At 35.8% G+C, this 16,278-nt stretch overlaps 1 protein-coding gene across 2 annotated transcripts in view; it reads right to left on the minus strand.

The window, feature by feature from the left end:
- SYT1 (synaptotagmin 1) overlaps positions 1-16,278 on the minus strand; it is a 440,827-nt gene that overhangs the window by 196,384 nt on the left and 228,165 nt on the right. For both annotated transcript variants that reach the window (XM_037042822.1, XM_037042821.1), the window contains exon 2: positions 7,182-7,367. In XM_037042822.1, coding sequence (XP_036898717.1) covers positions 7,182-7,350 — 169 coding nt within the window. In that variant the 5' untranslated portion in view covers positions 7,351-7,367. The remainder of the gene's footprint in view (positions 1-7,181; positions 7,368-16,278) is intronic.

Consider the following 16,278-nt stretch of genomic DNA (forward strand, 5'->3'; position numbering starts at 1 on the left):
ATAGCCCACCAGATACTCACAACATACTGTAGGGGGCAGTGTCAACTCTGAAGAAACACTGGATTTCTGCTACAGAATTAAGTTTTCAATGGTAACTCTTAACACAAACATGCATATTTCCTATATTTCACATCAGAATGAAGTTCGAAAAGAAGGTGAAATAAATAAACTAAACTAAAGTACATTTATTGAACATAAGCATGAATCACTACATTGTGCTGTGATGAGCTGCACTCTTAGGTCTAAGTGTCCTTGTCCCAAATGGGTTCCTTCAGCATTGCATTGATGAGGTCACTCAATACTGCAAAGCACTTGCTCTGAAAATAACACTTATCCTTACTGCAACTTTTCCTTAAAGATATTTCAACTTAGTAGAGGTTAACAATGGATAATGTTATTTAACATTGTAGCCAGTGCTTCTATGAAGTGAGAAGAATTGTGTCAACAGGTGAGGGCTGAAGCTGAGTCATGTACAGAGCTTATATAACGGAACAAAATGTGACTGTCAGGATTAAGTAGTTACGGACTACTCCACATGCCAGTCTAACAGAGCGAGTGCAACAAAATAAGTGCAGAAATAAATATGCAGTGGGTAAATATGCACTTGTCTTTAAAGTCAGATAATGCAATGGCAAACTCTGAATGAGTATTAAACTTGTGTTCTAAGTATTCAGTCACCTAAATATCAAAGCTGAATATCAAATATCAACCAATACTCTGAACAGACACATAGAACTTGAATAGTTTCAATCAGGTGTGATAAGGAATGGTGGAGGTCATTTTCAGCTGCTGAGATATTCTGTTAAGGTATAATAAAAAAACTGCAATTTTTTCCTGATATACACTTGTACCTACTACCTGAACCATCTATAACTTCCTTGGACAAGTCACTTACCTCACTAAGCCTCAGCCTTATCTGTAAAATGGGAATTATAATTGTTCTTATCTAATAGAGTTGTTATAAGGCAGAATTGAGGTTGATTGACAGAATGGCACAGTGCATACTTCCACGCCGAATGCTCCACCAACATTGGCCCTCATTATAATAATCATTGTTGCTTACATGCTGTGAGTCCTCATGTGTTCCTAAGGGTTCTCTTCATATGGTTCCTGGCATATGATAATAACTTATGTTCATTCTGCAGTCACATGAGGGACAACAAAGTGACTGGATCGCATTTTTCTTCATCAGTGAATGTTGTTTGTGCTATATTTAACCAACTACGTTACTACAGTTCGCTGAGTTTCGTTGGGAGTTGCCATGAGAGAGAACAGTGATACACCTACCACTTCTTCAGGCCACTGCTTTCAAATTGCGTTGTATGCAGTTGGGTGTCTTTAGAGTTGCTGATGGGAGTACCTTGGAAGAGTGGGTATGAAAGAAATCTGTAACTCACTGCAGCAGCTCTCTCTCTATATAATGTTTTCCGTTTGGACAAAGCAATCTTTGGCTGTAAAGATTTGTAGATCACTTTCTCCAAGCACGGCACAAGAAATACGGTGTTGGGTATAATGTTAATATTTGTAATATGGTGATATCAATATAGTTGTTTCTAGCATGGTATTAGACACTTTCAAATATGAAGGATACAAATATGTATAAGAAATTGTTCTGCCTCTGAGAAATTTGTATGTCATGCAGAGAAAGACAGGCAAAACCAGACAAACCAAACCAAAACAAGATAACCAACGTATTTAATGAAGAACTCTGAAAGGTTGGAGGAAGAGTCAAATAATTCTGCTTTGGGAAATGATGGAACTTCCCAACTGAGTGAACATTTGAACTGTTTCTTAATTATTTTTCTATCTAAAATTTTTATTTTATTCTTGGCTGGTGTGGCTCAGGGGATTCAGTGTTGGCCTGTGAAGCAAAGTGTTGCTGGTTCAATTCCCAGTCAGGGCACATGCCTGGGTTGTGGGCCAGGTCCCCAGTAGGGGGTGCGTGAAAGGCAACCACACATTGATGTGGTTCATAAATTTTATTTATTTATTTTTAGAAAGAAGTGAAGGGAGAAAAAAAGAGAGGGAGAGAAACATCAGTGTATGAAAGAAACGTCAATCAATTGCCTTTTGCATGCCCCCAACTGGGTACCAAACATATAACCCAGGCATGTACCTCGACTGGGAATTGAACCAGCATCCTTTAGGTTTGTAGATGATGCCCAACACAGTGAGCCACACCAGTCAGGGCTGTTTCTTAAACATTTAAAATAAGAATGTGTCAGGGTTAATGGGAAAGGGAGTCCAGGAAGAGAGAGTAGCATGAGAGAAGGCATGGGAGTGTGAAAGTGCCAGCTGATTTTGAAAGGTTTTTCAGGAGGAAACTCAACAGGACTTAAATGAATGCAGGTATAGAACTGGAGATGAAATATATGAGGGAGGCCAGGATAATACTGAGCATTCTCATTTGTATGACTGGTGAATGAGAGCTCCCAGGGAGAGAATGTGGAAGACAAATGGAAAATAATTAAAAAGGAAACCTGGTAAATAAGAATCTCAACCACTTAAGGGAAAGAAAGACCATGAAAAAGGAGACAATAAAAAAGGAGAAGGAGTATAGTCTTTCATTGTACTTCCAGTCAGTGAAAGAGAATATGGAGGAAAGGAAAAAAGAAAATGAGAGGAGAGTCCTGGAAGCCAAGAGTTTTCAGATGATGGCAGCTGGCAGTGATAATGATGCAGAAATATCTGAATAAATGAAGGTTGATAACAACTCTCATAACTGCGCCTCAAGTACGTGGTGATTTAGTTAAAACACTTTTAATAGTACTTGCATGATGGAAATCAGAATGGAAGGAGCTGAGTTGTTAAGGGGAGTTGAAGAAACATGTCCGGATCTGGGTTATGTTTTGAATCGGTTTGGTGTAGATAAGAAGGAGGAAGAGAGAATGGAAGTTGACAGAGGAGGTGAGGTAAAAAAGTTTAGAGAATGAAAAAGGAAAAGTGACATCACATGAGCGCTTAGTGTGTATGAAATTCATGAAATTTTGTTAGGCACTTTCAGATATGTGAACATTGGGCATGTGTACAGGCTAAAAGGAATGAGTAAGGCAATGAAATCCCAGGAGTTTTTTTAAAAGAGAAAATAGAGGAGATGATGGGGAGCGAAATGCTCCCCACTTGGTTTGTCATGGGAGCTGAAAGGGAATAGGCCTTGTTGGAGTGGGTTTAAACAATGCAATGCTTATACATTTGGCGGCAGAGTTTTCTGGAATTTTCTCAATTTGGGTGTCTGACCTGAATAGAGGGCTTTTATAAAATAGAAATAGACTTGTTAAAAATGACAGCTTGAGTTTAATAATAGCTAACATTTATAAAATGCTTATTCTGTGCCAGACATTCTGCTAAGCTCTCGATATGCATTGATGTCTTTACACAACATGTCTCACATGGAGATGTTTTTGCCCCCATTTTATGCAGGAAGAAACTGATACACAAAAAATTAAGGCACCTTCCTGAGGTCACAGAGTTAGCAGGGGGTGGAGCTAAGATTTGAACGCTGGCTGCCTGTGCCTAAGTTTGTGGTTTTAGTCCCCGTGTTAAACGGTCTCTCCAGAAGTGTTTCTGCATGAATTACATAACTACCTCTAGCCCACTCACTCTTATTCTGGCCTAAGAGTCAGGTTCTGACCCCTGTTTTTTTGCTGCACTTAAGGAAAGGTTCACTGTACTTCAAGCTCATGAATGTCAAAACCTTAATCACAGCTCTTCGGATGACATGAGCTCACGCTTTACAAACCAACCATGGCCCTAGTCATATTAAAATCAAAGTTGCAAAATAAAGATACATTCAGAGAAACCTTGTCTGCTTCATTTAGATAACACTGTGCAGAATGAATTGAAAGATAAAAATGCTCAACATTTACTATTTCCTCTTTCTTTAAAAGAAACCATTTAAGCCCCATGGTGTGATGAATGATATCATCAGGCCATTCGGTTTGAATATGTTCTAGGCTGGCCCGTGCAGATTACCCAACTAATGGCAGGTACACTCCTGGCCATTGTGACACGGCTCTTCCCACAAGTGGGAATTTCCAGTGACAGACTAAAGCTGTTTGCTATCCATTTTGCAAAAAACACATCTGCCAGATAGCCAAGATTTAGTCCGGAGACCAAAATCGATTAATATTCTAATTTGTTCTCTGTCATTAGTGTCACACTGTATTAGGCCAAGTCAAAGCGACAACCTGTATATAACACATGCTCCTCAAGGAATTTGATTGTGGGGATAGAGTTTATTTTTCTTTAGTGTTGTTCCCCCTATATAAATCTGATTAGGAATTTCAATTACATCGCCAGGAAAATTGGAATGGATTGAAATGAAAGTGTGAAATATGCAGTTACATATTTTTAATAAAATTGCATGACTCTATGTATAATATAGGTTTACTAACATTTATTTACCACACCATGTAAAAAATTTAGGTATTTCATTTGCTTTTTCCTGTTAAATCAAGGAGAAGGCCAGCTCCATCATGTCTCTGTGGGTGTCACCCCGTCCTCTGACAGCCTGTTATTTTAGGTTGTGGCCACAGGCACATCTCGGGGCAGGGGTGGGGGCGAGGAACTAATTACCTGGTCTGATCTCCAGTGCCCATGAAAGGGACACAGGCCTGGGGCAATGGTTTGGGAAGGAACCAAATGCAGTTGGCCATGGGAAAGGAAAGAAAGAAGGGGAAGTTTCAGAGATAATTATTTCCCAGTTGATTATTTTCCTACTAATGAAAAAGGAGGAAAATATAAAGTGATACTTGTCTCAAAGTGGGAAAGACTAAAAAATGGTTGTCACTGTAAAAGTGGAAACAGCTTGCTTTTCAAATGTGAATGACACAGCCAAGCATTGAAATTAAGTTTTCTTTTTTTAAAAATTTTTTTCTAGATTTTATTTATTTATCTTTAGAGGGGAAAGGAAGGAGAGAGAGAGAGAGAGAGAGAGAGAAATATCAATGTATGGTTGCCTCTGGTGTGTCCCCTGCTGGGAACTGGCCTGCAACCCAGGAAAGTGCCCTGACTGGGAATCGAACTGCGATGGTGTGGTTCGCAGGCCCGTGCTCAATCCACTGAGCTACGCCAGCCAGGTTGAAATTAAGTTTTCTTTAGTACTATAAATTTTTAAAAAATAATATGTTTTAGATTTTCAGCATCGTTCAGCCTCAAAGTCTAAGAGGGGTTTCAGGATATAAGTTAAAATGAAATTCATTTCCTTTCTTCCTTCCACAAATAGGTATGAGTGCCTCATCTATAGCAGGCACCGCTGGGGATATAATTGTACATAGAACAGACCCAAATTTTGTCCTCATAGAGCTTACATTATTTTGGAGGGAGCCAAAACAATTTAAAAACAAATAATAAAAAATATTGCATTGCAAATGGTGCTAAGCAGTATGTCGAGATTAAAAAAAAGCAAGAGGAAGAACAGGGAATGCTGGAAAAGACAGGGTGGGATGCATGGGTCATCATTTTAAACAACATGTTGGGGAAGTTCTGACTTCCCCAAGAAGATGGCATCTGGGCAAAGGCCTGAAGGAGATGAGAGAATGAGTTATGTGGATACATGAGAAACACTCACCCCCATAGTTATCGACCTCTCGTATTGTTTACTTTTCCACAGAAGGAGATAGTACTGAAGTCAAGGCAGATTACATATTTGACTTGGGTATTCATTGCTTTCTCTGCTGCCCTATGACATATTTCTTTCAAAACAAACATTTCGATGAAATATTCAAGTAGAATCTGCTTCCACGATGTACGTATTTGGCTTCTGCCATGTATTTATGCACTCCAAGTTTTATCAAGAGTACCTGGGTCACCCCATCAGCTCAGCAGCAGAGCATGAAGAGCACTGGGAACCTGTGTTTCCCATTGCAGGCTCCACCCATTGGACCATCTCCATCCCCACTGGGTTATGGGCCTTCTTACCAAGAATAGTAATTACTAATGATTGTGCTAGGAATGCCTCTCAGATGAACTTGAACTTGTTAAAAGAGGACAGATCAAGTTGTTAATTACTTAGGGAATAAGAAATTGATTCTTGGCATTTTTAAAAAATTTAGTTTCTCAATGTCCTTATAGAATAGTGCTCTTAGGAATTTTATAAATTTCTTATCTGGATTATTGCAACAGCCGGCTTTACTTCCTGCCTTTGCTCCTTGCAATGCATTTTCAACACAATAGCAAGAGTAATTTTTAAGAAAAACCTAGGTGAGATCCCAGGACACCTTTGCTCAAAACCATGAAAAGGCATTTTATTTCACTCAGAGTAAAATCCAAGTTCCTTAGAACAATTTACAAGGCCCCATATCATATGGCCTCTGCCACAACCCAGCTTCATCTTCTGCCACATTCCACCTTGAACTTAAGGCACACAAGGCTCCTCCCTGTTCCAGGCAGATTCTTACCTACGGCCCTTTGTCTGCATTTCCCAGGTAATTATAACTTTCTCCCCTAATTCCTTCAGGTTTCCTTGCAAACCGCCTCTCATCATCCTAAATAGCAACAGTCTTTTCCTCTCTATTCCCTTTCCTATCCCACTTACTGTTCTTTGGTTTTCCTTGCATTATTTTCTACTAAATTATGCACTATGTATTTATTGATTTATTACTCCTTTTCCCCATTAGAATGTAAGATGTGTGAGTGCCAAAACCTGTTTTTCCAGAACCTAGAAAAGTGCATAGTTGGTGTTCAAACCTGAGGAAAAGATAAACCTGTAGTTTAAAATTTAAATTAAATGCCACTGATTGGATTTAGTGCTTTACTCACACAACTAAATGAGAACAAATTATGTATTTCCTAATGACAACAAAGAAAAATTTAAAAACCTGTACAAAAGATTTTGAAATATTAACAAATGAATAAAATAAAATTAAACTTGCAATTGGGTAAGTGCATTTTAACTATTGTTTAGAAATAATGTTAACATTGGGATAACTTCATAAATACAAGTCTAAAATATAATACAACTCATAAATATTAATATTCTTGAGAAAAAGAGATATTAAAGAAGATAAAATGGAAATTCACTTACATTAAGTATAGATGCAGATTTTTAAGACTATTCCTGTTCTAATAAGAAAAAATAAAATCTGTATTTGTAGAATGTGACAAGGAATTCTTTCTGTCCAATGAGTAAGGTGATTTTTCAACTCTTTGTTTTTACTGAAGTAACAATGTACAATACTCACGTGGAATTTTATGTAACTCATTCATGAACTTCTCCTTCAGCTTAGAAAAGGCATCTTCCTTTCCTTCTCCGGGACTGGCTGGCTCGGTGGCATTATTTGGTGTAACAGTCGCAACAGTGGTGACAGGCGGGGCTGCTGCCAGGGCCTCATGAAGACTCTCGCTCACCATGTTAGGTTCAGGTGTGACTGTGAGGGGCGGGAAGGGAAAAAGAATAATTCAAAATGGCTTAACTGACCCCACATCAAAGGTATACCAGAGAGGAAAAACATCAGAGGGTGCACCTGCTCACTGCGTTAATGGTCTGTCATTAGCATATTACTTTATGTTGGTTCATGAAATATTTATAGGGCCACAGTGAAGAGTCTCCCCCAGAAGGTAAGACCAGACATGGTTACTGAAAGCATTCTCTCCCAACAATAGTATGTCAAGTCTCAATCTATTAGTTATTTATATAGGCAATTGTTTGCTGTGTAGCCTTTAACTTTGTAACCCATCTCTCACTAAAAAGTGTGTGAAATAATTGCTCACAATGTACATGCTATATATTCAAAACGTCTTGTATTTTCTAAAAGGAAAAGAGAGATCAAATATTTACATTGGAAATGTGGACAAATGATAGCATACATTCAAAGTGTTAGTGAGTTTTAAAATGGTTATGAGGACTACTATCCTAACATTGATACTTTAAGATGTCACAAATGTTATACAGAAACTAGTTCCTGAATGTCATGTCTTGGTGGTGCATTTTCCTCCCAGTCGTTTTTTGACATTCACTGTAAACAACGCTCTCATCAATAATGTACTTGCCTTGCTGGGTGTTTATTTGAAGCCGCCGTACATATGTCATGATTGACTGTATATACCAAGGCACAGATGATGAAACATGACTTATCTATTGCAGTTTATTTACTTTGAATGTTACTGAATTATTTTATTATATTAATTCATCCAATTATTTTACATGTTTTATCTACAAAATATTAAAAAATTAATCCCTCAGGCAACCAATGAAAAAAATCTTAGCTTTGAATATGGAAGGTGGCAGTTCTAGTCCTCTTCACTAGCTAAATGAATTTTCACAAGGCATTTGACCTCAGTCCATCTGCTTTTGAAATATGAAGAAAAACCTACCCTCCCTAGATTTTTCTTAGTACACATAATATAAATATACATTTATATTCTCAATAAGGAGGGTATACTCAAGGGGTTGAAGTGAAGACATAGTTTTCAATCTGAACATGTTCTGGACTTTCATAATTTTTCTGTGAGACTTGAAATTTCAGGCTGTGCCAGTGAGAGAGTGGACATGACTTTGGGCAGAAATAAACACAAACAGGCCTGGGCTTGAGTAACTTCACAGGCTCGGCAGGACAGTTTGTAGAACCATAAAGCTCTTTCTTTTGATTTGCAAGAAAATGCAGATAACCAGCTAACAGACAAAGGATTTGTATAGAATTCAAGCTTTGGTGAATTAATTGTGCACACTTATGTATTCAATGAAAGTGCAATGGAAAGAATCATCTCAAATGTATGGGTTTATTTTTAAAATCTTAAACAAAATCCAGAGATTTTAGATCTCCTGGAAGGACATGGTGCCTGAAGCTAATGCAGATACACAGATAATCAATTTTTATTTTATAATAGATTAGTTCTCTCTTTTAAGCTTTTAATATTTCCGCTGGTCACTACTAATATAATCCTAAAGGGTAGAATTAGACAGATATGGGTATAGATCTTTTCTTTGGTTTCTTCATTTGTAGAGGAGAATAATCATAGCAAATACATAGGGTTTTAATGAGTATAAAAGGAGATAATCTATGCAAATAACTTGGTACAACATCTAACATGTAAGTTTGTGGCATCTGGTGATCAGTCAATGGATTACTCCTTTCCTTCATTCCTAACAACACTTGGCAGCCCAGAATTTTCCAGATTGTGGAAAAATTCTATTTCTCCCAGCTCAAGGTCACTTTCCAGAAACTTTTTCTAACGTTCCGATTCTGTTTAGCTTGAGCTCTGGCAAACTGCTGAGTACCGGCCACACTGCTGGCATGACTTATGTGGAACTACTGATATTGATGACACCTTAATTTGTATATTGCACATGAGTCAGCGAGACTAGAACTATACACACAAACCCATGCATATGTATGAAATATTAGTATGTATGTATTAAAAAATGAATCTGTTCCTCTGTCATAAGAATCACCAGATTTGATAGGCATTGTTACTTAATTCCACAGGATAGTTGAGGATATTTGATGAATTATGGTTTCATGTGGGATTTAAAGGAAATGATGTGTTAGATACAAATAGGTGAATACCACAGTGCCATCATTAAATTAAAGGCATACCATCTAACTGTGTTTCACCAAATTTTTTGTCATGTTCTCAAAGGAGAACATTGTTGCTGGCCATCCAGACTGATGTTCAGGTGATACCTCTAAGTGACTACACACTTGTTTACAGACTTTGTGCATAGATATTTGGATCTTTTGCCACTTGGGTTGTTAAATATTTTCATATTACCTCAGCCTGTAATAAAATATAAAACATTTCTATACATAAATTGAGTGTTCTAAAAAACTATAGGAAAAATAAGACTTTTGTTAATAGAGTCAACATTTAGTAAATGCACTTGAAGTTTCCTCAGTACTTTTTTTAAGAGAGAAAAGAATGTTTCTATAATTTCACAAACAATCCTTTTAGACATAATGTATACTTGGGAGATGTTTAACCAAAAAAGATAAAAGTTATAAACTCAATTCTTACTAGTTAAATCTTACTAGATATTATCCCTACCATTTTAATTTTTTAATAAAGAGAAGATTGTAAGAAAAATAGGTATGTTTCTTTTACTTTATGCCACAGAAATTTTTATAGTATTTTATAAAATACAAAAACAAAATGGGCAACTAAGGATCTAATGTACTGATAAAGAAACTACTTGATTGCTTACTATTTTATTTTTATTTCTTCATATTTTGAGAGATAATATTGTTTTTCAATAGCAAAACTATGAACAGTTGCATGGTTCTTCAAAATTCATACTTGTGGATATAAGATACTAAATTGCATCAATTTGTAGATGAAAATTCATTAATTATTCAATTCTGACTAATGCAATGAGTTTATTTTCTCTTGCACTTTAGAGCATGTGGCATTAGTTGCTTATTCAGGAAAAATTTATATTTTACTCAAGTCTTGGTAAAATAACAGACAATAGTCACAGAGTACCTTCTAAGTGGCTTAGACATATGAAATCATATAGTTCTCATACTACTGCTATGAGACAAGAATAATTATCATCCATTTTATAGGTGAGGAAACTAAGGCATACAGAGGTTATGCAACCACAACAGGATAAGGGACTTGTATACTATGTGATCAACACCTAATAAAATTGTGTTTTTTTTGCAGAGTTTTTGACTACAACCCATAGTAAGAAGTATATTTTACATTGTTCTCCAGTATATATACTTCCTCTACCTGTGCTATATACTGAATAAAAGTATCTCATAAAAACACTTGATTTTACAATGTGTGAAATATTCTGATGTATTCGATTCTGTTCTGTTCTTTTTCACTAAATTTCTAGTTGTGCTTGAAACATTGTATACATAAATTTCACAACCCACTAATGGCTTGATACCTACAGTTTGGAAAGCCACAATAATAGGAGCCATGTTAAGATACAGTAGCGCTAAATGGGCCTAATAAAACCTAAAGATACCATTTCTTAGGAAGCTACTATGTCCCCAGATATTATCATTGATATTTAACTATAATATCCTCAGGTCTCATTACAACCCTGAAGAGTAGCTCAGCCTTATTTTATAGAAGAAATTGGGATGTGGAGAGGTTAAGTGATTTGTCCTACACAGAACTAGCTGGTTCTTTCCACTAGTCTACTTTAATAATAACATTTAAATATTATAAACAATTTAATCAGTGTTGGGAAGGTATTTATGATTCCCCTTAAACTGGTTTACCAGTAAATGAAGAACACAAATCATCTTACTAATAGGAAACGGATTGCTTAATTTTAGAAGTATAGTAATTTTTTTTTTGTTGAAGTGGAATTAGCCATCCAGGAATATGCCAAGAAGATTATTATTAAATAGAAAAGTAAATTTCCTTCTAGAAGAAAGTTCAGTACAAGGACATGAGCAAGAAATGCTTAATGAATGAAATACAAAAATACAAATCCCTCCTCACCAAAAAAGTGTTTAATTTCACAATTAGTCAAAGAACTCAAAGTCCAAATAACAATGAGATAGTATATATTAACTTGAAAATGTGGCTAAATATAAATATAAAAGTGAGGGTACAAAAAACTGGGCAATTGGGAAAGACAATAGATTAGAAAAATACTTTATAGAGGTCAAAGTAACAACAAATTGAAAGCTGTAGAAGTGCTCATTCTTTGTCTAGGAATTCATGATAAAAAGTTAACCTTAGGTGTATAAACCATTTAATAAAAGGATGTTTGTATTAACTTATTTATAATATTAGAAGATCAGAAACTACCTAATAGATTTCTTAAACAATGGTAATCCATAAAATAATGTTATTAAAAGTGTACTGAAGGAGAATATTTATAAGCCAGGAAATACAATGGAGTGTTAGATGAATAATACAAGTTATTAAACATTATATAAAGTATGTCCAAATTGTCTAAATAACATGTTTTATATAGAAAGATTGGAAATATATATTTACAAGTGCTAACTTTGTAGTAGAATATTCTCTTGCTTCCCATATGTTTACAATGTCAATATATTTTAAAACTGAATTATTTAAAATTACACAAAGAAAACTGTTTTGCTCCTGAGAACATTAGATTTTACAGAACAGTTTAATTTCATAATGCAAGATTAAAAAATACTTTAATAAAAAATAACAAACAAAACAGAAACAGACTTACAGACACAGAACAGATTGACAGCTGTCATATGGGAGGGGTTTGCAGGGCTGGGTGAAAAAGGTTAGGCAAAGAAAAAACTCATAGAAACAGACAACAATATGGTGATTACCAGAGGGAAAGGGAGTTGGGAAAGTAGAAGAGGGTAAAAAGGGGAATGAATGGTGATGGAAGGAGACTTGACTTGTTGTAAACACAGAATATACACATGATGTATTACAGAACTATACACCTGAAACATATATAATTAACCAATATCACCCCAATAGATTCAATAATAAGTATATATAATGTATAAAAAGCTAAAGTACAACATATGCTACCTACAAGAGATCCACCTCAAAACAAAAGACCTACATAGACTGAAAGTGAAGGGCTGGAAAAATATTTCAAGAAAATACACATGAAAAAAAAAACCTGGGGGAGCAATACTTGTAGACTTGTATACAAAATAGACTTCAAAATAAAGACCATAAAAGGAGACACAGAAGGACACTTCATAATACTCAAGGGATAAATCCATCAAGAAGACATAAATATTGTAAATATTTATACACCCAACATGGCAGAACCCAAATATTTAAGGAAATTCTTGGAGTACTTCAAGAAAGATGTTGACAGCAACAAAATCATAGTGGGGGTTTTAACATCCCACTGTGAACAATAGATAGATCTTCCAAACAAAATATCAGTAAGGATATTGTGAAACTAAATGATGCATTAGACCAAATGGACTTAACTGATATATATAGAACGTTTCACCCAAAAGAAGCAAAACACACATTCTTTTCAAATGCACATGGAACATTTTTGAAGATAGAACACCTACTAAGACACAGAACAAGCCTCAACAAATTCAAGAAAATTGAAATCATACCAAGCATTTTCTTGGACCACAAGGGACTGAAACTAAACCAACACCAAGGAAAAAAGTTAAAAATATTCAAACTCATGGAAACTGAATAGCATGCTATTAAACAATGAAGAGGTTAAGACTAAGACCAAGAAAGAAATAAAAAAAAGATTCTGGAGACAAATGAAAATGAGCACACAACAGTCCAAAACTTATGGGACACATAGAAGGCAGTCCTGAGAGGGAAGTTCATAGTGATACACACCTACTTAAGAAAATAAAAACATTTCAAATAAATAACCTTACATCTACAAGAATTGGAGGAACAACAACAAACAGAGCCCAGAGCAAGTAGAAGGAAGGAAATAATCAAGATCAGAGCAGAATTAAATGACATAGAGACTAAAAGAACAATTCTAAGAATCAATGAATCCAGGAGCTGGTTCTTTGAAAAGATAAAATCAAAAAGCCTTTAACCAGATTCATCAAGAAAAAAAAAGACCCAAATAAATCAGAAATGAAGAAGGAGAAATTATAACTGATACCAGAGAAATACAAAGGATTGTAAAAAATTACTACTAACACCTGTATGGCAAGAAATTTGAAAACCTGGGTGAATTAGACAAATTTCTAGAAAAATGCAATCTCCCAAAGTGGAATCAAGAAGAAGTAGAAAGCCTAAATAGACTGTTAACAGCAGATGAAATTGAAGCAGTAATCAAAAAACACCCATCACACAAAAGCCCTGGACTGGATGATTTCACATGAGAATTTTACAAAACACTTAAAGAAGAGCTAACCCCTATCATTCTGAAATTATTCCAAAAAATCCAAGAAGAGGGAAGGCTACCAGACTCTTTTTGTGAGGCTGGCATTATCCTAATTCCAAACCAGACAAAGACACAACAAAGAGAACTATAGGCCCATATTGCTGATAAATGTAGATGCTAAAATCCTCAACAAAATACTGGCAAACCATATATCCAGCAATGCATCAAAAAGATCACCATGACCAGGTGGGATTTATCCCAGCAATACAAGGGTGGTACAATATTTGCAAATCAATAGATGTAATATATCACATAAGCAAAAGAAAAGATAAAAATCGCATGATTATAGCAATAGATGTGGAAAAAGCGTTTGATAAGGTACAGTGTCCATTTATGACAAAAGCACTCAGCAAAGTGGGAATAGAGGGAGAATTCCTCAACATAATAAAGGCCATATATGAAAACCCTACAGCCAGTTCTATACTCAACAGGTAGAAACTAAAAGCTTTCCTGCTAAGATCAGGAACAAGACAAGGATTTCCACTTTCATCACTTCTATTCAATGTAGTGTTTGAAGTCCTAGCCACAGTAATTAGACAAGAAGAAGAAATAAAAGGCATCCAAATTGGAAAGGAGAAAGTAAGACTGTCATTGTTAGCAGATGACATGATAGTATACAGAGAAAATTCTATAGACTCCACCAAAAAACTACTCAACCTAATAAATGAATTCAGCAAAAACAGTGGGATACAAAGTTAATATTCAGAGATTGAAGGCATTTTTGTACACCAATAAAATATCAGAAACAGAAATCAGGAAAAAGCCCAATTTGATATAGCAACAGAAAAAAATAAAGTACCTAGGAATAACCTAACCAAGGAGGTAAAAGACCTATATGCAGAAAACTACACAACACTGAAGAAAGAAACCAAGGAAGATACAAACATATGGAAGCATATACCATGTTCATGGATTAGAAGACTTAACATCATCAAAATATCCATACTACCCAAAGGAATTTATAGATTCAACACAATCCCTATTAAGATACCAATGACATATTTCATGGATATAGAACAAATATTTCAAAAATGTATATGGAACATAAATAACCCCAAATAGCTACAGCAATTTTGAGAAAGAAGAACAAAATAGGAGGGATCACAATACTTGATATCAAACTGTATTATAAGGCCCTGTAATCCAAACAGTATGGTTTATGGATCTATAAGCCAGCATAAAAGCAGGCATATAGATCAATGGAACAGAATAGAGAACCCAGAAATAAACCCAAGTTTCTATGGTCAATTAATATTTGACAAAGGGGGCAAAAGAATAAAATGGAGTAAAAATAGCCTCTTCAACAAATGGTGTTGGGAGATCTGGACAGCTACATGCAAAAAAATGAAACTCAATCACCAAATTACACCATACACCAAAATAAACTCAAGATGGATAAAAGACTTAAATAGAAGTCATAATACCATGAAAATCCTAGAGGAGATCATAGGCAGAAAAACCTCAGATAATCCACACAGCAATATTTTCACCAATATGTTCCCCAGAGTAAGCAACATAAAAGAAAGAATAAATGGGACTTAATATAAATAAAAAGCTCTGCACAGCTGAAAAAAAACAGCAAAATGAAAAGGGAATCAATGGTCTGGGATATATTTGCAAATGATACCTTGGATAAGGGTTTGACCTCCAAAATATATAAAGAACTCACACAACTCTATTCCAGGAAGATAAACAATCCAGTTAAAAATGGGCAAATGACGTGAACAAACAGTTCTCAAGGAGGACATACAGAGGGCCCAGAGACATGAAAAATGCTCAATATCACTAGCCATCAGAGAGATGCAAATTAAAACCACAATGAGATACCACCTCATGCCAGTTAGAATGGCCCTCATTAACAAATCAACAAACAAGTGCTGGCCAGGATGTGGAGAAAAGGGAACCCAGTGCGCTGTTGGTGGGAATGCAGACTGGTGCAGCCACTATGGAAAACAGTATGAAATTTCCTCAAAAAAAAAAATGGAACTGCCTTTTGATCCAGCAATTCCACTGCTGGGATCATACCCTAAGAATTCTGAAACACCAATTCAAAAGAGCCTATGCACCTCAATGTTCATAGCAGCACAATTTACAATAGCCAACTGCTAGAAGCAACCTAAGTGCCCATCAGTAAATGAGTCCATGAAAAAGCTGTGTTCCATTTACACAATGCAATACTATGCAGCAGAAAGGAGGAGCTCGTACCCTTTGTGACAGCATGGATAGAAATGGAGAACATTATGCTAAGTGAAGCAAGCCAGGTGGTGAAAGACAAATACCATATGGTCTCACCTATAAGTGAAAACAAGCAAGCAAAATATAACCAGAGACATTGAAATTAAGAACTAGCAGCAAACAGAGAGGTGGGGAAGGAGATAACGAGGGGAGGAAAGGACAGGGTCTTTAGGAACACGCATAAAGGACCCATGGACTAAGCCAATGTTCATAGGATTGAAGGGGGGTGGGTGGAATGGGGGAAAGTGGTAGTT

Source organism: Sturnira hondurensis, unplaced genomic scaffold (genome assembly GCF_014824575.4).
Source record: "Sturnira hondurensis isolate 20B ecotype Veracruz unplaced genomic scaffold, ASM1482457v3 Scaffold0003801, whole genome shotgun sequence".
NCBI lineage: Eukaryota > Metazoa > Chordata > Mammalia > Chiroptera > Phyllostomidae > Sturnira > Sturnira hondurensis.